Here is a 25675-nt window from a genome sequence, read left to right as displayed (position 1 = left end):
TTCATCTACCAATTTTTTTTAAGGTTGGTCCAGCTGAAACTAAATTCATCTATTTAATAAAATTTAATTGAGTTACCTCTACATATTTGTGTCAAAGAGAGCTAAACAAAAGTGATTATATTAAAGTAGTTAAAATAAATTGTTTGTTCAACCTAAAAATATATGGTTAATTGAAAATGAATTATTCAAAAATACCCCCCCCCCCCCCCCCCCCCATAACCCCATATAACATACATGAGACATTACCTGTTTGAGGTGCTTTTATTTAAACCCAACCGGATCATTAGTGCGGCCAAAAGATTATTTCTTTCAAACAAGACTTCAAAATAAGTAAGTATTAGTAGTAATTCCTCAATAGAGGTACTCAAAAGGTCAATAGAGCTCTGAATACAATATGTGCATATTGTGGCGAGCAGCACGGGAAGGATGAGACGGGAGCCCAGGTTAAAGCAATTATGCAGTTCCACGCCCCATACACCGCCCGACAACAGAACTGCCTTTATTCAACACACCACTGACACACAAAAACACACTGGCTCAACAGATCGCCATGACCATCACACTGACGTTGTCAGACTAAATAACTAAATAACACTGAAGTAACACTAACACACACACACAAACCCCACACAATGTCTCTGTTGCAAAGGACCTATGAGGGCGCCAGAGGTCCAACTTGCAATTGTCCTAAACAGTGATTGTCCCAGGATCCCTTGCGGCACCTGGAACACGGCGACCACGCCCACGGTCGCCACAATATGCACACGCTCAAAATACAACTGTGCTCATGCATGCAAACAAAAATCAGAGAGGAGCAAGTACAGACCAATGCTCTATTATTTATGGTTCAAAGCTCAGTTAAAAAAAAAAAAAAGAAAGTTTCAGTCCCAGTGTTATTGGTCACCCGTTCCTCCTTTCACATGAACAGTTTGATTTTCAACTGCTGTATTTTGGTGTTCAGCCTGTGTCCATCCAGATTCATGAGGATTTTCTGGACAAACTCAAAAGTGTATTTCAGGTTGTCTAGGAAACTAAGATCCAGAGCATAGATAAGCCCAAACAGCATGATGAAAGCCATTGTAGCACTTCCGACATTGGTGAGGACTTTCATGCCTTCAATGACGACTCCAATGTCATCTGGCTCCTCAAACTGACGGACTGTGTGAATGCCCATAACTGTGGCAACAATGTCGTTCTCTGCATCCTCAGAGTTGTAGTCGCTCGCTGCAGGCAGAATAGGACCAAAATGGCACAGGGCGGGAAAAGAGCTAGACTAAGGGCGTGGTCACCTCACCTGCGCATGCTCCCCTAATTGACATCAATCTTTTTGGGTTGAACGGATAGGTCAGCATCCACATCTAAGAAGGGCTTGAATCATTTTTTTGAGTGTATGTAAGCTGAAGCTTCTGCCCCTACCCTTTGGTTACGACCAATAAAAATGCATTAATTCGTTCATTCATTCATTCATTCATTCAGATGTTTTGTTTACAGTATTGCCTATTTTCGGTTATCTCTTTCATTTCATCCCGTTTTCATCCTGTTCCATTCTGCACACCAGTGTTCAATGGGTGCTTATGTCTACTCATATGATGTATGTTTGTCATTTGAAAAGAAAATACCATTTAGTTAAGAGTTAACACTGTTTTGAGGGCAAAGTGTGATTTTGCAAGAGAAGTGTAGGATTTTGCATTTTGTGTGTGAGTTTTGAGATTTGTGTTTAGGGTTTTGAGAAAGTGAGGTAGTCTATCAGGAAATGTGTTTAAGCAATTGTGAAAAACTGTAATACGTTCAGGTCTCCCTCTCCCTGTGTGTCTCCCCCAGGTCTGTCGATTAAAGGAGAGCACCAAGACTCAAAGACCCAATTTTGGAAGACTTGTTGGTGTTCCTCTGACTCACTCCTCTGACTTCCTTTGTTACACTATGCACACACAGTGTGTACATTTATGCACTATGCAGACGTTTAACAATGTATTGATGCATGTACGTATATGCATCTATTTATACTCCACATGCAATTATATGTTTAGTATTTAATGAACAGAGGAAATGTGTGTGTATGACTAGATGTGTGTGTGTGTGTGTGTGTGTGTGTGTGTGTGTGTGTGTGTGTGTGTGTGTGTGTGTGTGTGTGTGCATGTGTGTGGGGAGATACAGAGATGGGAGAGAGAGTGGCAGTGAGGGAGAGAGAGAGTGGCAGTGAGGGAGAGAGAGAGAGCGGCAGTAAGGGAGAGAGAGAAGCACTGAGGGAGAGAGAGTGGCAGTGAGGGAGAGAGAGAGTGGCAATGAGGGAGAAAGCGACAGTGAGAGAGAGATGGGGAGAGAGATCGACAGTGAGGGAGAGAGAGTGGCAGTAAGGGAGAGAGAAAGCGACAGTGAGGGAGAGAGAGAGCGGCAGTGAGGGAGAGAGAGAGCGGCAGTGAGGGAGAGAGAGAGATGGGGAGAGAGAGCGACAGTGAGGGAGAGAGAGAGAGGCAGTGAGGGAGAGAGAGAGTGGCAATGAGGGAGAGAGAGAGAGGTATTGAGGGAGAGAGAGAGCGACAGTGAGGGAGCGAGAGAAATGCCAAAGGGATGTGTGTCAGGCTGACGTTAATGAGAAAGGAGCGTAACAAGGACAGAAGGTATGAAACATCAGTGAAACAAAGCGTCTAGCTCTGCTATTAATATGCATTCCATGTCAAAGCAAGGCTCTGTTCTTCTAACTTATGGATGCGTTATATATCGTTAACAATTAGGTTAAAGAGAGAGTCATATGGGGTTAGAGGTTAGAAGGTTCATCTTTTGGTTTGTTCGGAAAAAGGGATAGCATGGCTGTACGCACGGCAACAATAAGGCCATTAGCTAAGCTACACAGTGACCATAGAGCTATGGTCATAGAGCTAGCTCCGTGACCATAAGCTAAGCTGGCACCGTGCCGGGCTAGCACAGTGACCATGAGCAGAGCTAGCGGCGCAAGCGCATGTGTCAGTGTGTGCAGGAGTGCTGAAATAATCTGGAAGGCAAGGGAGATGCAGAGAGAGAGAGAGCGAGAGAGAGGCAGGGATAAGAATGAAGGGAGAGAGAGAGATAGAGGCAGGGATGGAGTGATGGAGGGGGAGGGAGAGATAGAGTGAGGGAGAGACAGAGCATGTGAACATCTCATGATGATATGTGGTCTGTGGTCTAAGGACATCGATGTGAACATAAGCACAGCATTTACTTAGCTTTATTGACGCCCTGTCAGTGCAAAGTCCAGTGGCCGATCACTTTTCATTCCTTTCCCTCTATCGCCCTGTTCGGCCCTCATTACCTAATCTCTCCTAAAGATCTGCCCTCAGTTCAGCCTGATGAATGTGGGGAACAATGGTACACATGTTGACCCTTACCCCCTACCCAGCAGTAGCTTTCATGGTTGAGCTGTTTTTTCAAATGATTGTAAGACACAGTGCTCAATCATTCATTCATTCAATTATTGAATCATTCAATCAATAATTCTTGAGCCACGAGGACATAACGCTAGTAAAAGATACTACCTCAACACCTCATGTTCAATTGATTTCGATTTTGACAAAAATCCACAATTAGACGTTAACCTATCATTTCAGTGTCAATACTCCTTCGATGGAATCTCTCTCATAAGAATGAACCATTGATTGTGGGCCTTCAAAGCCATTGGATATTTCCGATACACTATAAAGAGCTGTCCATTCATCCATTCATTGCCCAAGGATTTCTGAGGTCACGGTATCGCAATCCCCAAAAGATCAACAGATATTTTGTAAAGTTTCCCAGGAGCTTATGTGGATGTGTGGGAGGGTTTGTGAGTGTTGTGTGTATTCTGTATTTGTTGGTTAACAATCAGGGTATCAGTGTACAACCACTCAGGGACTTCTGACCTTTAGCTCAATAGCCTCAGAAAATGATGAGTAGAAATCCCCCAAACTATTCCTCAAAGCTGAAAGCAGATTTTCAACTGTGTTCAGTCATCACCTGCTCGCAGACTGCTTTCTGCTGCGATTCTAAAGCCCAAAAGACTAGTCACAGGCATTTCAGCTATTTTCCTGAGGCACCATTGAAAGATGAGCTGTGGCTACGTGATGTTAGATCTTCTCACACCTCAGCACTAACCAACTCATGTCAAAGAGTTGTGTGTTATATGGGGTAATATTGCTTCTGGACATGTATGCTTCTTTCCTGTCTTCTACCATGATGGCATCTGTCCTCCTCCTCCCCGTCACCCCTGCCTACCCAGCCCTCCCGTAACAGCCCTCCCGTATGACCTGCCTCTTCTATCTCCCAATGGGTGGCTCCCCACACACCTCCGCTCTTCACTAATGGAAGGAAGGCCAAAAGTCTGGACACCCACTCACGTCTGAGAGTAAAGTTATGGCTCTTAAATCAGGACCTCGCCACGACAAACCCACTCTTGTGATGACAGGCTTCAAGGTGCAGGCCTGCATGATTCATTCTGGTTGTATATCTCTCGCTTTCACACACACACACACACACACACACACGCACACACACACACACACGTGTGCACACGCATGTACAAACACACATACATACACACGTTCCCCTGTCTGTCTCGCGATCAATTTAATTCATCTGTTGTGTTGAGTTTGTAATGTGACCAGAGAAGAGGATAACAACAAGCTTTTGATTGTAATGGATTTGACTGAAGACAGAGGATGAAATCAACACTTTTTATTCCAAACAAACATGTTACTGTTGAAGGGTTTTTTTACACTGTTGAAATACTGAAATACACTGTTTTTTTGCCTTTTTTATTTTAAATTTTTAATCATTGCCTTTAAAGAAGACGCAAATGAAAATCGCAATCCTATATACAATAAATACATTAACATCTAGACGTAATACATCACGCAGTGTTGTTCACCAAAGACAGGCCTCATTCAAATGCAGGTGTTTAGGAACACAGGAAAATATATGATACTACTTTCATCATATAATTGAGGACACTTTAGTATAAAGCTGCTAATGATAAGGTAAGGTGTTCACGATGTGTTCACGATGTGTTCCCGAACAACCCACACTCACGCCGCTCACACTGTACACGTCCCTAGATGGATGACGGAGGGCGTGTCTGACGTATAGGGGAGTAATCTTTGTACACACAGCCTGCAGCCAATCAAATCGCTTCCCACTAACAAAGCCGGCTTTTTCCTGCTTCTTCCTACTTGTTATTGCAAAATGGATCCCGTAGTCACAGGGAGTGTTGCTAAATCCCCTGCTGCTGTATATTTGCATGATGCAATGTGATTGGCAGATGGATCCGTCGCTGCCTGAAAATTTGAACAACTTTTCTCAACTTTTTGACGCAGGCAACGAAGCCGACGGAACAGAAGGTCCCACAATGCATTTCGAGAGTGCCCCATGCAAAGTCAATGAGATCGGTCAACGGACGTGTGCAGTGTGAACGCGGCGTCACCCACATACTCAGTTGAAAACTTGAAAATTTAATCAAAAATTTAATTTCAAGAAGGAAAGTCGGTTGTGAGTGGTGACTAAAAGTCGCAGAAAGCACTCGGCTCAATATGACACGTGTAATGATTCTACTCCTAGCACACAGTGAAGATCAATGGCTACACACGTCTACACATCTTTTCAGGTGACACAAACACATACACATACACACACACACTCGTACACTGGTATATTCAGTTAAACATTGAGTTGAAGTCCATTTTCTTTGCGTGTAATCAAAGCCCATACTGTCCAAGGAGCCATATAACGGCATATCATGGCAACAGCTAGATCGCTATGCTACCCAAACTATTCCCTTCATGTATTCAGTGAGTGGAGATGGGAAATGGGATATGTGTGCACTAGAGTGAGACTAGAGGAGAAGAGAGATTTAACAACCTTGTTGAGTACACAATATATAGCAAATATGAAACAAGAGAATGCACACAGTAGAAAGAAGCAAACAAAGTAAAGACAGCTTTCCCTCCAGTATGTGGGCGGGGGGGGGGGGGGGGGGTCTGTGTGAGATGTGTGTATTGAGGATTTGTTGGTTAACAATCAGGGTAATGGCGTACAACCACTCAGGGACTTCTGACCTTTTGCTCAATAGCCTCAGAACACGATGAAAATAAATTCCCCAAATTATTCCTCAAAGCTTTTCAACTGTGTTCTGTCATCACCTGCACGCAGACTGCTTTCTGCTGCGATTATGTTTTAATGCACTAAAGCACAAAAGACTAGTCACAGGCATATCAGCTATTTTCCTGAGGCACCATTGATTAGTGTGTTTTTTTTATAATTATTTCGCCTAATTTTTGGGAACTATCTCCTCCACGTTATGATGGATCAACCCCAAACCAAAGCCTGAATATCAGTGTGGCCTCGATGCCGGGCGATGGTTCACACTAGAGCCTTCATGCACTGATGAAGTCTACTTTCTGGTTACCCATCCCCTCTCTGAAAACAAACGGAATCTCGCAGGAACACATTCACTAAAGCCTGAGGAGTTTGTATTAGGGATGCACCGATCGTGATATATATATAGCCGATGCCGATGTTTGGGGATCAGCAGCCGATGATTCTCGATGATTCCCGCTGACTTTTCTTGTCGGGTGTTTAAACGAGGAGAGGAGTATGATCAAGTTAGGTCTGCAACTGGTGGAACATGGAGGGCCATTTTTAAAATTGCTTAAAAAAAGCTTGTTTTGATAAAGCAAGATTTCAGTTAATTAGCAGGAACTGCTGTCATGGGAGAAATGTACTCATTAGAGTACATTTAGAGATAATATGTAATGATCATCTTGCCTATACGCAACTTGAATCTAATATGTGTGGGGAAACATTCAGTCAACATGGTACCACTCTCCTCCAGAACAGCTAAACATTGAGTAAACATGGTACCACGCTCCCAGCACAGCTGCAGTATGCCACCATTATGGCTGTCAAGAACCAAGGTTTACGAGTGCGGTCGGCCTCTGGAGAAACTCCAAGCTTGACATGTTTAATGTGTGTCGCTGGCATGTTCCATATATGGTGAGACACAGGCTGTGAGTCAGGATGACTAGGGAGAACTGGTCAGAGGTTAAAGTGCGGGAAAGGATGCATGGGATGAGGTGATGACATATTGAAGATGTATGGGCATTTAGCAGAACGACAGGGGTCTAGGGAGTGGTTCTTTGGTACTTTTGCAAACTTACTCAGGCTTTGTTCTTACCTGTTCGTGAGTGATAATTAAGTCTTTATCTTTCATACTTCAGACTTCTCAAACTCTCTTATTTAGCTTAAGCGTTAAATGCGGTTTATTCACCACACTCCCTTTGCACCATTTAACACATTATTGGCGAAGACCAGCGTAGTCGCATCATGTAATCATTTTTTTTGTCAAAATAACCCAATTAGTAGCTGGATCCAAACATGAATGACCGGGACCAACGCAATGTTTGCTGGTCCGCGTCTCAAGGGAATAGAGGCACATAACCGGAAATCACAGAAGCTCAGCTTCACAAGTTACTACCAATTACCACCACTAAATACAACAACATAACAGTATGAAACTGGGCCCTGTGTGTGGATGATGGCCGGTGTAAGCAGCCTCACCTGGCCAGAGTCAGAAACCAGCCATCCACTCCCACTCCCACATATATGCTTCCCTGTAATCAGTTTCATTGCACTCACACCACTGGCTTCCAGAAGCCGTTGCGCTGAATGTGTCTCCTTGAGTCAACACTGTTCCAAAGACATGCGCTGAGTGGGCATATTTTTCCTGTGTACTCTGATGGCGACGCTAACCAGCCATGGAGGCGGGCTATGCTGCTGACCCACTGGAAACGAGCTGAAAGTGAGCACAATGTAAACACAATAAAAATAATGTAATGTTATATAAAAATAATAATGTAATGTTTTTTATAATAATATTAATCTTGCTGCTGGTGGTTTTTCTGACTTTAGCAGTCAGGGTTATGTAAATAGAAAATTGGTTTATTATTATTATCATTACTTCTACAAAGCAAATCCATCGACACACTCTAACAGCCAACCGACAAGGAAACACATTTTTGAATAACATTGCAGCTCACTCAATCTATCTCTCACTCCCTCTCTCCCTCTCTCTCTCTCCCTTCCTTCCACACTGAATACATTGGCACACTTAACCGCAGCCTGCAGGCAGGTGGTGGGCTGTGGTCCCAAGTGGTGCCCTGGCTAAATCCACTAATCTGCCCTAGTTGTTGTGATGATCAGGCCTTCAGGGTTTGGGGGGGGGGGGGGGGGGGGGGGGGTGGTGTTTGTTTTGGCGTCTCTGGAGCAGATGGGATATCCGACTAGAGGTCAGGGACCTGCCTAGATGCATCTATCGGCTGGGGGGATTGAGATGTATGGATTATTTGAGGCGGATGGATTTGTTGTCTAGGGGATCGTATGGACGGACACGCGAAAGTGTATGAGACACAAACAGATAGAAGATGAGTCGTGTGGCTGAGCAGATGGTCAGGCTGATTGGTGAAGGATTGCAGTGAGATATGTAAGAAGGAATGGCAAGAGAGTGCAGAAGGGGACAATTTAGAGAGCAGAAAAAACACCCTAAAATACACCCTCTTAAGGGTGACGCAGCAACGCAGTATCTAGGAAAACCAAATCGAGCATCAATGCACGGAGGGGTACTTCACACCAAATCAGGCGTTGCAATTAATTCTGCAAACTGCTGCAGCGATGTGGCAGTGTCACCTCATGGCCCGCTTGTTGTGAACTACTAAGTCACTCCCCCATGGGAGGGTTGTCCAGTTCTATAAAAGACAACACGGCGGCCATCAGCCTCCCTCCCATCCTCACAGCTGCTCGGTAAGCAGCAGAACGCTATGACACTAAGGTTACGTGGTAAAAATGGTTCTCCTTCCCGTGGGCATCTTTCGGAACGCCGGCTTACGTGGTTGGCCAGCGCAGCGTGACATCGGGTTGCGTTTCCCCAAAAGCTGATTCTGTTTCAACTTTTTGCCGCAGTCCGGCCGCGTCTTTTTTCTCGACCCTATCCTTCCCCCACCGACGCAGCTCAAACGCACGACCCCCATTCAAAAGACTGGCTGACCTGGCGTTTTGCGCCTCCAACGCCAAAATAAAAGCACGAATGCATGCATACGAGCATGTAGGAAGGAACTTCCTACATGGAACTTCATTCTAGATCTACGAATTAACATAAATTTCTCCCAACACCCAAAAAAGATTTACATCTCCCATAAACCATTCTTACTGTCTAGTCCCTCCTGGGAAGCAGAGTGTCATGGGTGGCCATTAAAGCCTTACGATATGCCATCCTCCATGGCTGTAAACGTGCTTCAGGTCGCCGTGGGGGAAGCAGGAGAGACGCCGGCCATCTTTTCTCCCCAGAGCCGGCTAATCGTGAACCATGGTCTGAAGGAAATAATACATTTGCATAATGCTTGCTTTATAGGCCCTCCCGGTGAGGTTAATTAAATTGTTTTAGAATACATTGCATTTTTCATGCAATTATAAATGAATCTGCGTCTGCTTCCGTGCACTTCGGAACATAACCTACTTGGAGAAACCCCCGCTGCCCACGTCAGAGACAATAAATGCCCGGCTTCTGATTAATGTTAGAGAGCCACGTTGCCACAAGGATTTACACTCAACACGCCTTTGAGGTTGGCTGCAGTGACACGTACAGCTTAGCTTAGCATATTAGGCAGCAATCTCGCACTCATCGCCTGGTAGCATTACCTCTCATCAAACTATCAGGAGACTTTCAGAGCTTAACTAAAGTACCCTCATCTCTGACATTAATTTTAATTATAAATGTGTATTATTATTAGGCGCAATTATTTACACTATTGATGAATCTTATGTAGTCCTTAAGTGTCTGTGTTCAGTGTTAGAAATGAGAATTATGTAAAGTTGAAGCTGTAAACTGTAAATTATGGATATACAATTAGATTATATAGAGCTGGGAGCCGTTTCTCATATGGCAAAAAAACGAAGACCGTAAAATGAATACTAACCAGTAGAAAGATGTACTTGATGGAATTTAATTTGAATCTAATTCACATTTACAAGAATGAAGGCAGGAGTCCAATACAGATATAGGCCTGCACGATAAATCGTTATAAAATCGTGATCTCGATTCACCCTGTGCACAATTTAAGTTTTAAATTACCTCGATTCTCTTTTTTTTATGAGCCGACTGACACACGGTAGACAGTGTTGTGTGTAACGCGTTAGGTTCATGTACTTGTTCAAAGTCAAGTTACACGTAACTACTGAAAATATGGTAGGCCTATATATGGGAAAATACTAACGAAACGTAGTTCCTTTTTCAATTCCGTGCAACGTTACTTTTCCCAGGGACAGCTTTGACAGCGATACTGCCTTCTCATGCAGTATGCTATTGCGCAAGCACACAGCCGCACAGCAAGCGCGCCTGCGTTCCTTCACAAGCTCTCATTTCACACCGTACGAGACAGACGCTGGTAGCGTGAAGCTGTCTCTGCATTTCAGACATCGCTTCCGCAGGCATTTTCCAAAGCTTACGACAAAAAAAGCCAGCGGTGGAACGAGATAACAAACGCCGTCACTGTTTACCAGTGTATGGACTAGGGCTTTGACTCCGAACTTCGTTATTCGAACATTAAAAAAATATATAATATTCGAACGAATATTAGGCAGGACTTAATATTCAAACCTTTTATGGGCATTATTTTTTGTAAACGGGACGTAGACCGACTCATTTCACGGATTCCTGTAAGACCAGGTTGCCTTAATTACATCTGTCGCATATTTAAGGTGAAAACTAAATGTCAAGGGAAAGAGGCGGTGGTTGCAAAAAGTATTTCAATCGCTTATTAAGTTCACTCGTTGCTTATAATGGTGTATTCATTTCCCAGTATCATTTCCTTAATTTAGAAGACAGTTTTGTTCATTTTTGAATTGTGAAATAAATAAAATGCAGCGCAGCGCAACGCAGACGTCAGCACAACGCAGACATCTATTACTGACAGCTTGCACAATGCGACCCCATACCCACGTAACTCCAGTAGGAGAAAGGAAATAACAGACGCAATTGCTTAGGCTACCATCTAGCAAAAGATATGGTTCCAATAAACACCGTAGAACGTGACAGATTTCGAAAGATGATCCATACATTGGACAAACGCTACTCAATACCCTCCCGCAACTATTTTTCATCCGTTGCATTGCCAGCTCCGAAAGTGCGTGCCGTAGTCGAGGCAGAAGTGCAGGAAGCGGATTATTTTGCAGCAACGACTGATTTATGGTCCAGCCGAACCATGGAACCGTACATGAGCCTAACTGTCCACTTCATTGCGACTGATTTCGCCATGAATAAACATTACATTTCGTGAGAAAAAAAATCGTGGCAGAGAATCGCGATATCAATTCTAAACTAAAACATCGGGATTCATATTTTTCCCCGAATCGTGCAGGCCTACTGGCTAACATAAAGTTATTCTAAAATATAAAGGTTATGGCTTCTTATTAGATACATTTCATATCAGGGATGGCTTTGCTAACAACCTTAATCTATTTGATCGCAGCTGATGGTTAAAATAAGATCTAGGAGCTGAACCATTTGAAATGCTTTTCGAATTTATTCGTGTTTGTAGTCACTTGCAAATTGCGCTAGCTCCACGGAGTTGTTGAGTTTAGAATATATTTTTTAAGATTAATGTTTCTGTATGTTTACTGCATTTTGGGGCAAAGCAAATACAACTGTGATTGTATTTGCCTGCAGTTGGTCAGCCCACATAGATAAATATGCAAAGGGTTTAAAGAGCAACTTGCAGGTTTAATTTATATTCTACTCAATGCATGATATTGTCTGAAAAGGTCTTCTAAAAACGTAAACGTAGAAATTACTACGTTACACAAAACGTAAAATATATAATTTGATGAAAATGCGCCAATTTTTAAGCTATCGTTGAACCCCCTAGCAACAAGTCCTATGACGTAGGCAGAGGCACTCCCCTTCGCGCGCCACTCTCTCACTGTGGGTTTCGACGTAGTACGAGAGCGGTAGCAAGAGACAGATTGCGTTTGCGATTGAGTTTAGTCATGGTGAATTATTGTGTTTGTGCAGGATGCACGAATTCCTGCCTGACAGAACATCGTGTCCATCATTTTCCGTCAAGGAAAAGCAAGGCTTTTCGTTTGTGGGTGCGTTTTGTGGAGGTGAAGAGAGCAGACTTCACGGCGGCGTCTGTCACCGTACACTCGGTGATTTGTAGCGCTCATTTCACTCCGGAGAGCTATCGACAAGGAGGTTTGTTGGGAGTCTCAGATGGGATTTCGGAGTAAGGATCATGTGAGGCTGATCGCTGATGCTGTTCACTTGATGGTTTCAAGTTCAAAGCCAAAGGATCCACTTGAAACTGGCGCGGGCGGGACTGGAGGACCAAGTGCTACCACTGCTGGTGCTAGCAGAAATGCTTTGCACCGAAAGGCAAGGCAAGGCAAGGCAACTTTATTTATATAGCACTTTTCATACACAAGGCAGACTCAAAGTGCTTCACATATAAACATTGTCATACAATAAAATAAAATAATAGATAAGTAAAAAGTAAAATAGATAGAAAGTAAAGGCAAAGTTAAAAAACAACATTTTAGAAAGGCAGAGTTAATAAAAATGCATTTTAGAAAGGCAAAGTTACTAATAAAATTAAAATAAAAATAGAAACATTGTAGATTTAAGATTTAGCAGAAAGCTAAAGCAAACATAAAAGTCTTCAGTCTTGTTTTAAAAGCTGTCAGAGTTGGGGCAAGTCTTAAATCCTCAGGGAGTTTATTCCAGCTATTTGTTGCATAGTAACTAAATCCTGCTTCCCCATGTTTCGTGTTGACTCTGGGGATAATTAACAGATTGCTCTCAGAGGATCTTAGTGGTCTAGAAGACTTATGTAGTGGAAGCATATCAGTTAAATATTTTGGCCCTAAACCATGTAGGGATTTGTAGGTTAGCAACATGATTTTAAAATCAATTCTCTGACATACAGGGAGCCAATGTAATGATTTGAGAATTGGTGTAATATGTTCAAATTTTTTGGTCTTTGTTAGAACTCTAGCAGCAGCATTCTGAACAAGCTGTAGTTGCCTTAGAGTTTTTTTTGGGAGACCTGTAAGGAGACCATTGCAGTAATCAAGCTTGCTAGTGATAAAGGCATGTACAAGTGTTTGTAAGTCTTCGGTAGACATGAGCCCTCTAAGTTTTGCTACCTTTTTAAGGTGATAATATGCCGATTTTGTAACTGATTTGATGTGACTGTCGAAATGTAAATCTGAATCCATAATAACCCCTAGATTTCTGGCTTTGATTGAGGTTTTCAAGGACAGAGAGTGAAGGTGTTGGGTAACTTTAAGCCTTTCGGTTTTAGCACCAAATACAATTATCTCGGTTTTGTCCTCATTTAGTTGAAGGAAATTTTGGCACATCCAGTCTTTGACTTGCTCAATGCACTGGCACAACAGATCTATGGGCTGATAGTCATTTGGTGATAGAGATACATAGATTTGCGTGTCATCAGCATAGCAGTGATGGTCAATATTGTTATTTTGCATGATTTGCCCTAGTGGGAGCATGTAGATGTTGAATAGAGAGGGTCCTAAGATCGAACCTTGTGGGACTCCACATGTCACGTTTGTTGATTCTGAAACAAAGTCGCCAATGGAAACAAAGTAGTTCCTATTTTGTAGGTAGGACCTAAACCAATTTAAAACTGTGCCTGAAAGCCCCACCCAGTTTTCTAATCTGTCCAAAAGTATTGTATGGTCTACAGTGTCGAATGCAGCACTGAGGTCTAGTAGCATTAGTATTGAGATTTTGCCAGAGTCTGTGTTAAGACGGATGTCGTTTACAACTTTAATAAGGGCGGTCTCAGTGCTGTGAAGGGGTCGAAATCCGGATTGGAAGGTGTCATAGCAACCAGTTGATGCCAGGAAGTCACTAAGTTGCTGGAGGACAATTTTCTCAATGATTTTACTTATGAAGGGTAGATTTGATATTGGTCTGTAGTTGTTAATAACAGAGGCATCTAGGCTCCGCTTTTTTAAAAGGGGTTTGATAACTGCAGTTTTTAAGCCTTTTGGGAAAGTGCCTGATTGGAGAGAGTTGTTAACTATTTGCAATATGTCTATTGCTAGGCAGTCAAAAACATTCTTAAAGTGGTTGGTAGGTAAAGTATCAAGGCAACAGGTGGATGGCTTCAGTTGTGTCACAGTTTCCACAAGAGTTTTAGAGTCTGTGACATTAAAGCATGTCATTGCCACGTTACTTTTGCCTGAATATGGTGGTAGTCCAGCATTTTTGTTTAAAGTGGAGACATTGATGGCGCGTCTGATGCCTTCAATTTTATCAGTATAAAATGCTGCAAACTCATTGCATTTCTGAGTGGAATGAAGGTCAGGTGGAATTTGTGTTGGGGGCTTGGTCAGTCTGTCAACAGTTGCAAATAGGGTTTTGGCATTATTAGTATTGGTTTTAATGATATTGGAGAAAAATGTTTCTCTAGCACTTTTTAAGTCTAAATTGTAAGCACGGAGGCTCTCTTTATAGATGTCATGGTGTATATGAAGTTTTGTTTTACGCCATATGCGTTCAGCCTTCCTGCATTCTTTTTTCTGGGCTGTTACAAAAGCAGCTTTTCTCCAAGGTGCCTTTTGCTTTCCAGAAATCGTTTTAACCTTATAAGGTGCAATGACATCTATGACTTTCAAAATTTTCAAATTAAAGTTTTCTAAAAGATCATCAGCAGAACATGGGTTGAGAGGTGGTAGCAAGGAGATGGCCTTTTTAAAAAGTACATTAGAATGTTCATTGATATACCGTTTTTTGACAGTATTTGATTTTGTCTGTATGTCGGGAATAAAAGATATATTAAAGAAAACACAGAAATGGTCAGACAGTGAAGGATCAGTCACAGAGAGATATGAAACATTGAGACCCTTTGTGATAACCAGGTCTAGAGTGTGCCCCTTACAATGAGTAGCCTCTTTCACATGTTGAGACATTTCAAATGTGTCCAAAATGGTAAAAAGTTTTTTTGCACACTTATCATTAAAATCATCAGTATGAAAATTGAAGTCACCAGTTATAACTAGACAGTCAAAGTCTGTGGAGATGCTAGACAATAATTCTGTAAAGTCATCGAAGAAATTTGCAGCGTATGTGGGTGGCCTGTAAATAATTAATAGGAGAACTCTGGGGGAACATTTCAATACAGCACAAAGGTATTCGAATGATGGAAAATCACCAAATAGCATCTGTTTCCCCTGAAATACATTTTTAAATATAGCAGCAACCCCTCCACCTCTTTTTCCAGATCTACATACATCAAAAAAGTTATAGTTGGGAGGAGCTGTCTCTATCAGAACGGTTGCACTGTTATTTTGTTCTAGCCATGTTTCAGTTAAAAACATAAAATCCAGTTGAGCAGTGGTAATAAAATCATTAACTAAAAAAGATTTGTTATTAAGAGACCTAACATTAAGTAGACCCATCCTGATGGTGTTATTGATAGGCTTTAAGGTTGATTTTGGTTTGGAGGGAATAGGTATGAGATTTGAGAGGTTAGCAGTGCATCTAAGTTTCCCTTTGTTTACTCTCTTAGTGATTACAGCAGGAATGCAAAAGTTGCCATGTTTTGATGTAGGCAACCTTGGGTTCAACAGATTATGCAAAACTTCCTTTGTGCTGTGTCTACGGCTGAACCCTTTTTTGTCTCAGTAATAATCAGGACTACTATCAGTACAGGGAGGGGGGGGCTGGGGCGCCCTCCGCTTGGCTGTTATCAGACTGTGGTCATGACATGGGGATGGTATCATTGACGCAGATGCAAGTTTGATGCCAACATTTCTCAGTTTCTTAAATTCATCTGGAAAATCATAAAGGGAGGAGACAGTGGAACTGGAGTTGTCGTTGTGGCTATGGGAGAGATGAGGCTGGTGGTCATCATCAATGGGGGACAGCTGGAGGTCATCATCGATGGGTGAGTGCTGGAGGTCATCGTCGATGGGGGAGTGCAGAGGAGGGGGGTGGCCGTTCCTCGCCAAGCCAGCATCAGCAAAGGGGGGAGGCATGGTGTCGATGGTGTCGGGCAGGCTGTTGTCTCTCTTCAAGGTCTGTGGTCTGTCTGCTATCTGTGTGTCAGATAGTGGGACAGTAGATGTGTGGGGGAGGCTGTAGTCTCGCTTCTTCTCATGGTGGGAGAGTGAGAAGAGAAGATTGTCCCTTAACAGTTTTGAGCCTAACCTGTTTGGGTGTAGGCCATCTGCTCTGAAAAGATATTTGCGCCCCCAGAACAAGTTGAAATTGTCAATAAAGCCCCTTCCTCTTTCATTGCAGACTCTTGAAAGCCATGTATTCAGTGCAAGTAGACGACTGAATCTGTTTATTCCCCTGTCAACGGCTGGTATGGGTCCACTGATGAATGACCTAACGTGTAATTTGTCCAGTGTGTCCAATAGTTCAGTGAAATCCCTCTTCAGAAGTTCTGACTGTTCTTTTCGAATATCATTAAGTCCTGCATGCACAATAATCTGTGAGATTTTGGGGTTTTCCAGTATAATTGTGGCTAGTTTCTGGTTGACATCACTAACCATCACATCTGGGAAGTAGCATGTTTTGATCTTCTTACCGGTTATATCCTTTATGGTTGAGTCTCCTACAATCAGAGTGTCTGGTTCATCTGCTTTCTGTGAGATGGGCCCTTGTTGGCTTGAAGTGGCGGTCGCAGACGCATGCACAGCTCGACTCCGTGGTGACTTGTTCTTGTTCCGTCTCTGTCCCCACCGTCCGTCCGGACGCATCCTGGGGCTCAGGGGTGCACGGGTGGCAGATGCATGTGCAGCTGGCCTCTCTGGCGACAGGGTCATGGTCGGTCTTTGTCCACACCATCCGTTTGGACGCATCTTGGGGCTTAGGGGTGCATGGGTGGCAGGCGCGTTCGTGGACTCCTGGAGTGGCAGGAACCGGTTCTTCATCGGCATGGTAAACTTCAGCGATTGGCTAATCCGGCTGATTTTAGCTTTGGGAAGCTTAGCATTTGGCGTTGAGTGAACTTGTTGATTCACTTTGGAATGTTGTTTGGGCTTAGCGCCGACTCTGTGCCAATGAGAGGCAGTTGGAATTGTCTCTCTCTTGTCCAGCTTCGGGAAGGATACAGTATAGCTTTGATCATCCTGTTGTGGATTTGTCTGAGCTAGCTCAGCAAACTCACCCATCGGCACTGTATCCTGGAGAAGTCCTTTGCATTTTTCTAATGCTGCTAGCCTCGTTTCAAATAAAGCCACTGTCTGTTGCAGTTTGGTGCAGTCTGTGCATTTCCCAGTCTCTGTGCCTGAGACATCCGAGTACAGAGGCATGTTGGCGATAGGAAAGTCCAAGGCTTTTGCTGCGGTCTGATCCGGTAGTCAAAGTGCCAAAAAGTATTGTTGAATCGAGCAATTGAGGTTGACGGAAACAAACTATATATTCTTAAGTATTATGATCATGAAATAAAGTAAAATAAAGTAGACCTGAACGATGAATTAAGTACTTTTTGCCACTGTCTAGCGGAGCTTCGGGAAACACGAAAGCTGTCTCTTAGCCGAGTAAGTCTTACTTTTACCTCTTTTAACTGCTGTTTTGGTGATTTCCTAATGTGTTAGTGTATTAATGGCGGAATAGAGAAGTGATTTGAGCATTGGGCAATCCTCCAGCTAGTTAGCAACATAGGCCCACAACACATTTGGCTATTGCATTAGCAAACATTTTGTAGCTGATGACGTGTGTTCCGATATCCATACTTCCATAGTACACTATCCGCACTCACTAAGTGTGCTGATTTTCAGATGTCAATGTCTTCCAAAACCGAATACTCCATGGTGCACTACCCAGAAATTCTCGCAAAAAACATCCCGCTGTGAACGGTGAACTCTTTACGTGTAGTAGCTATAAAAGCTACAAAATAACTAAATTAATGCAGGCTATGTGGAAAATGCTCGTTGAGTCCACACTTCGCGGTTTGACCGTTTTGAGTACACCATCCCGGTCCTTTCAGTACACTTCTATTCGCCCCGATCTGAATTGGAACGCCCTACCTACTCAAACTAAGCATAGTGAGTGCGGATAGTATGGATATTGGAACACGGCACATAGTGACATGGTTAGCATAGTTCTAGCCCAACACTCCCGTTTCCCCATTCGGTTTTGTATCCTGTGTTACTCTCAAGTGATTTCACAATTTATTTATTGATAAATTCTCTGAAATCCCATATGTTTGCCCCTCAAGTTGACAGACAATGTTGCTTAGGGTTAATGGATGAATCTGGCTACATCTAATGCAGTAACATAGTAGCACACACCTCATTGAAAAATGTCCAAATTGTTCATTAGAATTACATCACATGGAGGATCGCCTCATGAAACGTGATTAAAGTAACCTTAACCTCTTGCTGGAATGTACTGTATTGCCAGCGTCAGACCACTTTTCTTTTTGTTTTAGTTGTGGTGCCTAATACTGAAGTGTACCTTTTTCCTATAGACTTCTCTTAGCAGTCCTCCATTTCAATGAGAATGGAGACAGATGTATCCCGGACAAACAGTGGTGAGGCACGCTACGCAGTCCGTTATCCCAGGTTTCGCAAGGGTGGCTGGGTTGTCCGACCCATAAAAGAGAAACCATCATATGGTGAGAACTTCATTCAGTTTCTAAAGATATTTTTTTAAGTCTAGTCAAATTTTACCTGACTCAGTCAATGAATTAACTATTCCGTTAAATGTGATCTCAATATTTCTTTCCCTCATCTAGAATATGCATCGGCCCTGATGGTCTCACTAAGAGAGGCATACATGAGGTCACCACAGTCCCTCCAAGAAGACAGCAACATCCTGTCCTCAGCTGCACCTGCCCCCCTATCCACACACCACAAGATCGCCAAGGATGAGGCAGTCGGCCACTATCTTCAACGTCATTCACGTTTCAAACAATAAATACATTGTTTACACCAAGGCATTTAGTGTGTTCATTTTGTTAAAGATGTATGTTTATTTATTGATCATCCCCCATATGCCGGCCATTTGAAACCTCTGTATGTTCCCCCTTCTTCTGGAAACTGTCTCCTGATTGCAGCCACAATACAAGCGGTTATCACCTTCCTGATCTCCCTGCCCAGAAACCCATGTGCCCATCGGACCACCTGTCTAGGCTGTATATCGGAATTGCCTAGAATGAGGGGATAAAAGTATTTGATGTAACAGTTTCCATTCTATTCAATAATTAAGTGTATGTGTACATTTAATTAAATATCCACTTAACTGTGAGCATCAAATGCTAATCTTTTGACAAGTTGTTAATTGTGTAGAGAACTGACAAGTATTGGTGTAAGGTGGATAATAATAAGGTAGTATAATTGTATTGTAAATTAGTCTTGTGTAAACATACTCTGCTCTGCTGGCGTGGATAGCGCCATGCTCCTGCCTGAAGTTGAGGTATGCAACCTGCAGCGAAAATGGGTTGAGGCAGCAAGCATCAAACCCGGGATGGAGCGTCAGGCAAGTAATGTCCGTGGCTGGGACTAAATCCTGCACTAGGGCTCAGTAAGCATCCACCTTCGACAACACATGCTGTCCACTGCCAATGCCATAGCCTCACAATGTCCACAAAGGCACCTAGCCAATAAAACACTAATCAGCCGTTTGGAGAAACCCTTCTTTCTAATTTGGCCCCCTCTCCTTCCTTCTAGCAGGCAAAATTGTATACTGGATTTTCAGACAGTGAGATATGATTGTTAGACTGTTATTGTAACTTTGGTATTGACATTATCTATGCATGTAGTCAATATAGCTAGCAGCTAGTGCTAACCAGCTTGAGCTTCCTTGTCTGCGTTAAAATCTCAGGTTGTACGTAAAGACAAAACGTTGCTGGCTTAAATTAAGACAATCTTCATGGATGTTTAATCAAGAACAAGGTCGTAAGTATGTTTGTTAAAGCAGATTTATTGCATAACACCAATGTATGCTCGTTGGCGTGCGTTTCTTCCTCAACATCCATGTTAACCGCGCTTGGACTTGACTGGACTCCCTCGCGCTACGTCATTTCCGGTCGGCGGTTTCATAGAGACGGAAGTTATTTTCATAATAATATCACAATTTTAGCTCAAAATATCGTTTTAGAATGGTTAAAAAATTATTCAGTCCTGCACATCTAGTTGTGTTATCCTTAATATACACTATTCTATGTAATGGTGTTTAACCTGCATGTTGCTCTTTAAATTAGGAAAGTCAGTATGACAAAGACATGCTAGACAACTATAAAAAAAACTAATTGTCACTTTTTGTGATCATTATAATACATTCTGTTCAATGGCTCAAGGCTGCTATAAGACCGTTTTCTTTATAAACATTCTTTAAATTAAGCACCTTTAATATAAGTAAGAACAATGTTTCTATCACTTGTCCACAAATGCTATCTTCATGTTTTTGTACATGTATACATTTGTATATTAGTATATAGCCTTATATGATAGATCAGTGGGTCACTCGGTCAGTTTTTCTGATAGTGTACACAGGCAGTGTGTGTCTAATAATCCCCAAGTGTACATATGCTGGTTGGATCCACGGATAAGGGATTTAAACAGGATTCCTATTGTGGGACCTCTACTCAAAGCTCAAAATACCCTGGTCTGTTTTGAGTGTCACATAGTCCAGATGCTATTGAGATGTTGTAAGTATGGTCCCTGGCCCAGTACTTTGGAGCTCCAAGAGTCATGCAGTATGTTGGGCTTGCTGGAAATAGTCAACCGATTGGCCGTCATAGTGCTATTTTTTATGTAGTAATAGTTATAAAGCATGGTAGTTGTATAAGGTGCGTCATGAACAAATCAAATGCATATAAGAAGTAGAGGCCTGCACAGGCCTAAAATTTCAGGCCTGGCCCGGCCCGGACCCCTGGCAATCAGGCCCTTACCCGACCCTACCCGACAAATTAAGCAATTACTGAGCCCGAGCCCGAACCCGAGCCCGACTAAAAGGGTCCGCTATTTAGACATGCCGGTTTCCCGACACTTTGGTCGCGTAATAGTTTCTCAGAAAGCCGACTTGAACAATTAAACAAATAATACTTTTAACACACGATTAACCCTTGCAAAGACAAGCTTCATGAATTTAATTAGACATCAATGTCGAAATAACGGGATGTCGCAATAGCAGCATGAAACGGACAGCCAGGATATATGACATCGGTAAATCTTAAGCGCCGCGTGAGTAGATAAATGAGCAGCACACATGAGCTCCTTGTCCATAGCCAAATTAGCCATGTGCGCCAAACAGAAGAAGGGCCCTATCTTGCGCCCGGCGCAATTGACTTTCTACAGTAGCGCGAGTAGCCACGGCGCATCCTTTGTCAAGATGACGCTGTAAATGCGATGATCCAAAATAGAAAATGAGAAATAAAAAGCTGTGCGGGTGAATGTTTTTCTGACCTGAATTCAAAAAATCATGAATACATAAAACCAACTTTACTTGTGCCAAGCCCGAGCCCTACCCGAGCCCGTGCTATTCATTGAATTTAAGGCCCGTACCCAGCCCGAATTTGCATATTGTGTCGGGGCCCGTCGGGCTTGCAGGCCTCTAATAAGAAGGAAAACATACACTAAAGTATATTTTCAAGCTTTCCATAATGAGTTATAATTAACTTGTTTACTTTGCCTATGGCACTGGATTAGTACAGGATAGTGAGCTTTACCCGATATATCTCGCCAGCCTCCAGCTATAACACATCTAGGGCCCTATTTACGACGGTCTAAAACGCAAGTGTTTTAGTGCAAAATGGAAGTAGCTTTGTGGGCAGTTCTATGGCGATGTTGCTATTATGACGGCGGATAAATGACTCTTGCGCCCGACGCAAATCTAAAATGGGTTGGTCTGAAACCCGTAGGTATGTTTTGGGCGTAACGTGCAATAAACCAATGAGAGTTCCATCTCCCATCCCCTTTAAGCGCATTTGACTTGACAAGTTGATATTTTCACAGCGTGTTTGCAGTCTCCGCTGAGACAGATGCATGACCACATGAATTTCAAACTTCAAATGGCTCAGTTTATGGCCAAATAATAGGCCTAATTCACACATGGAATAGTATTTTGTTCTCCAACTTCAGAAACACTGAATCATGTAAATTGCGGCAAACGTGTTTAGTTTGTGTGTGTTTAAACAGATGGGTGCGCACACACACGCACACCAAGTCAATTGCGCTGGATGCAAGATAGGGCCCCAAGTGTCTTAAAGTCCTTGGATATATATAGCCCATTAATATCCATCCTCTACTTACTACAGTTAGGATTTAAGCTAATTCTTCCTCTGTTGGCAAGGTTTGACGTGATGTGAAGCAGGATGAAATAAATCATCCATTTAAAAAGTCAGCACGTTTACATTCAGAGTCATAATCGGGTAACTAAATGAATAAGAACCTCAACATGACTTGTAAAATGCATGTAAACACCTTTATCCGATCTACTTTGCACAAAAATCGTTACATGAACGGACAAGCTAAATCGAATAAGAACACCTAGATAAGTCGTTCGTAGTCTGGTCTCTACCTGCATGTAAACAGCATCGTTTCGGAGTTTGCGTTCTGCGCATGCTCGAGATCTTTTCCGGGGGCCATGAGCCAGAAGTAGAAGGAGACGGTATACGTGTTGTTGTTGTTGTCGCCATCGGAAAACGAGAAACTGCATTTTTTTAAAAAGGTGGCATAGAAGATAGAGGAAGCCGGTGAATGTAGTTACCCTCTATAAGAAGCGTATCCCTGGCCGCGGGAGTGCGCATGGCATGCATTCAGTAAAGGTGGAAGCACACAGACACTACGCTTCGATTTCAGCCAAGGCTGAATTAAAAGTACATGTTTTCCTAAATGTGGGTCATCAACGAGGTTGTAAAGTAGTAACTTTGGGCACATCTGTCAAAATGAAAGTTTTTTTCTTCCGACGTCTTTATGATCTTTATTAATTCATTGCGCCACGGCCGATCTGACGGATATTCTCTGATATTATGAATCTTAAAGACTGCGTCGGGTTCTCAGACTCTCGGGTACTTCCACAACAAGTAAAGACTCCTAGTGGGGTTTATCTCGGCCATGGGAAGAAGGAATTGGGGGAATGCTGTACACGGACGGGCGGCGGAGGGGCTGCTCCGGCGGGAGAAAGATGTTTTCAGCAGACAGCTGTCAACTCACTTCGGGTCGGCGATTTATTTAAAAAGCTGGTGCAGAAGATGGAGGAAGCCGGTGTCGTGCCAATGTAGTTACCCCCTATAAGAAGTGTATCATCATCAACATGCATTCAGTACACACTACGCTTCAATTTCACCCAATGCTGAATTAAAAGTACATGTTTTTCTAGATTTGCTCATCAACAAGGTTGTAAAGTAGTAAATACAATCTTTATTCATTCATTGCACCGCGGCCAAACTGACAGGGATATTTTCTGATATTATTTAACGCGACATGGAGGAGAAAGCAATGTTTGGGAGTCGGAGGTCGGAACAATGGGGCGGAACAATTCCAGGGTATCGGGGATCAGACAGAGGTCGGAACAATGGGGCATCGGAGAAATGATATGGACCCGAAGTGCAGCTGTCTACTGAAAACATCTTTCTCGAATGCTGCCTGAATTTGTTGTTGCTGGTGACGTAAAGAGGTCAGCCCGTGGCTCTATTACCACTAGTTGAAATTGTTACAGCGCCACCTATCGTACCGGGGCATGACAATTGCAGTTGTCCAATTGCAGAGCATAGTCTAACTATTGCTTTAATCGGATTAAGCTGTGCATGTAAACATACTGAGTGTCTCCATGCTTGTTAGCCGATCACCACCTGAGGCTACCTTATAAAGGTAGGCATTGTCCATCTTGCTCCCAATTGACTCTTTAGCACTCAGGCCCCGCCCATATCCATTAGCACTCAAATTGGCCTTTATCTCAGCAGTTTTTGCTCGTTTGTTAACTTTAGTGGGGATGTCTCTGCTGGCGTGGCCCTTGTTGCGAGCGGCTGCTGATGCTCCAACGTAAGAGCACCTCTCCCTCAGCTGTGATTTATGACGCTGCCTGATCGGAACCAGGCCAGGACTTGTCAGTCCTAAAAGCACAGAAACACTGTGGTTTTGCCTGGAGACTGTTTTGCCTGGAGACTGTTGTGCCTGGAGACTGTTTTGCTGATTGTTTGCTGACACACTGCTTTGGCTTAGAATCTATTTCCAACATTGCTGCTTTGCCACGCTTCTACCCGCTTGTTGCAATCTGCATGCTTGCATTTCTGCTCAGTGCTTTGGCCTTCATCACGCTATAGTGTGCAGTCCTGAACTGGGATATATGGGGATAAATCCATTACTTTGCCCTCATTGTTCATTTGTTTGTTTATCATAAGTTAAATTGTGTACTTCGTTTATTCCTGTCTTTTGATTCATTTATTTCTGTTAATCATTTATTTTTCTGTTGCATACTTTTGGTTGGTTATTTGAACAAGTTTTGGTTTATCCGATTTAATTGAATTAATTTACGTTTGTTTGGCTGTATCCAGCGCCTGCTCCATTCACTGTGGCTTATTGTTTTTGTTTCATTTTCATATCCTTGGTTCAATTTGGGTTTTTGGGAACTATTTTGTATTGTGTCTTATTATTACTTTTGTTTTCTTTGTGTGCAATACCCCCTAATTGTGTTTCCCTTGTCCTTACAGTGGTTGCTGGTGGTTTCCCCCCCCCCCCCCCCACCCCGGTCTTGATTCTTTTCCAGGGTATCGGGGATCAGACAAATATCCCTTGAAATATGCATTTCTTTTACTTGTTGACTTTTCACTTTGCTCACTCAGGCATCTGAAAAAAAAAATCTTGTGTTGTGAATCTAAAGTAAAGAAAAAAATATTGGGATGCCAAATTAAGTGATTTATATAATAAAAACATTCACAGACATTTCCCCATTAAGAATGAATGAAGGCAGGTGTTCAATACGTACGTGGAGAGTCTGTTGTGTTCTCCTGTTTTGAATTTTTGGAGTTCTTTCTGATCTTGAAGGTTAGAGCCTGTATCATCTTTTGGGATAAAAAAAACATTTTATCGCCACAATGTTTCCAAGAATATTCCATTAAACAACTGAATAATGATTACATTTGAACTTGAATCATGAAGTGGGTTAACACTTTATAATAACTATCCGTTATAACTAGTTAATAGATCATAAGTAAACTGTTAATTAATGAGTTATTAATGACTTGTTAAGTGTTTGTTAACAGTGTTTGTTAAGGATTTATAATGATGCCTTGTAGATAGTTAATAGATCATTAATAAACTGTTAGTTAATGAGTTATAAATTACTTGTTAACTGTATGTTAATGATTTATAACTATACCTTATAAATTAGTAATAGATCATGAACAAGTTATTAGTAAATTACTTACTAATGACTTGTTAAGTATCAGTTAATAGTTTATATGTTATTGGGATGTTATTCTAAAGTTGCAACTATTCCTCATTTATTAACTGTTAGTAAATGAGGAATAGTTGCAACTTTAGAATAACGTCCCAATAACATACATAAGCTAATAACTAATACTTAACTAATATATTAACTCACACTTTACAGATCAGTTGTTAATAGTTTGTTAACCATCTACTAATACCAGTGAAACTTTGTAGAACAGCAAATGGGTGGAACAAGTTCAAGGTACAGAAA

General features: G+C 42.4%; 1 protein-coding gene across 1 annotated transcript; it reads right to left on the bottom strand.

Annotated features, from left to right (window-relative positions):
• Positions 1–916: 916 nt before the first annotated feature.
• On the bottom strand, positions 917–17488 carry LOC311353939 (uncharacterized protein; the record flags this gene model as incomplete). The annotated part of the gene is made up of 2 exons (XM_084473727.1): positions 16614–17488; positions 917–1224 (listed from the first exon to the last, which is right to left on the bottom strand). Exons 1-2 carry the CDS (start codon positions 17338–17340, stop codon positions 917–919), a joined length of 1035 nt encoding a protein of 344 aa, XP_084329853.1. The 5' UTR covers positions 17341–17488.
• Positions 17489–25675: the final 8187 nt, after the last annotated feature.

This window comes from Micromesistius poutassou (genome assembly GCF_964030765.1).
Source record: "Micromesistius poutassou genome assembly, chromosome: 10".
Lineage (NCBI taxonomy): Eukaryota > Metazoa > Chordata > Actinopteri > Gadiformes > Gadidae > Micromesistius > Micromesistius poutassou.
This window is presented reverse-complemented; position numbering and strand designations above follow the sequence as displayed.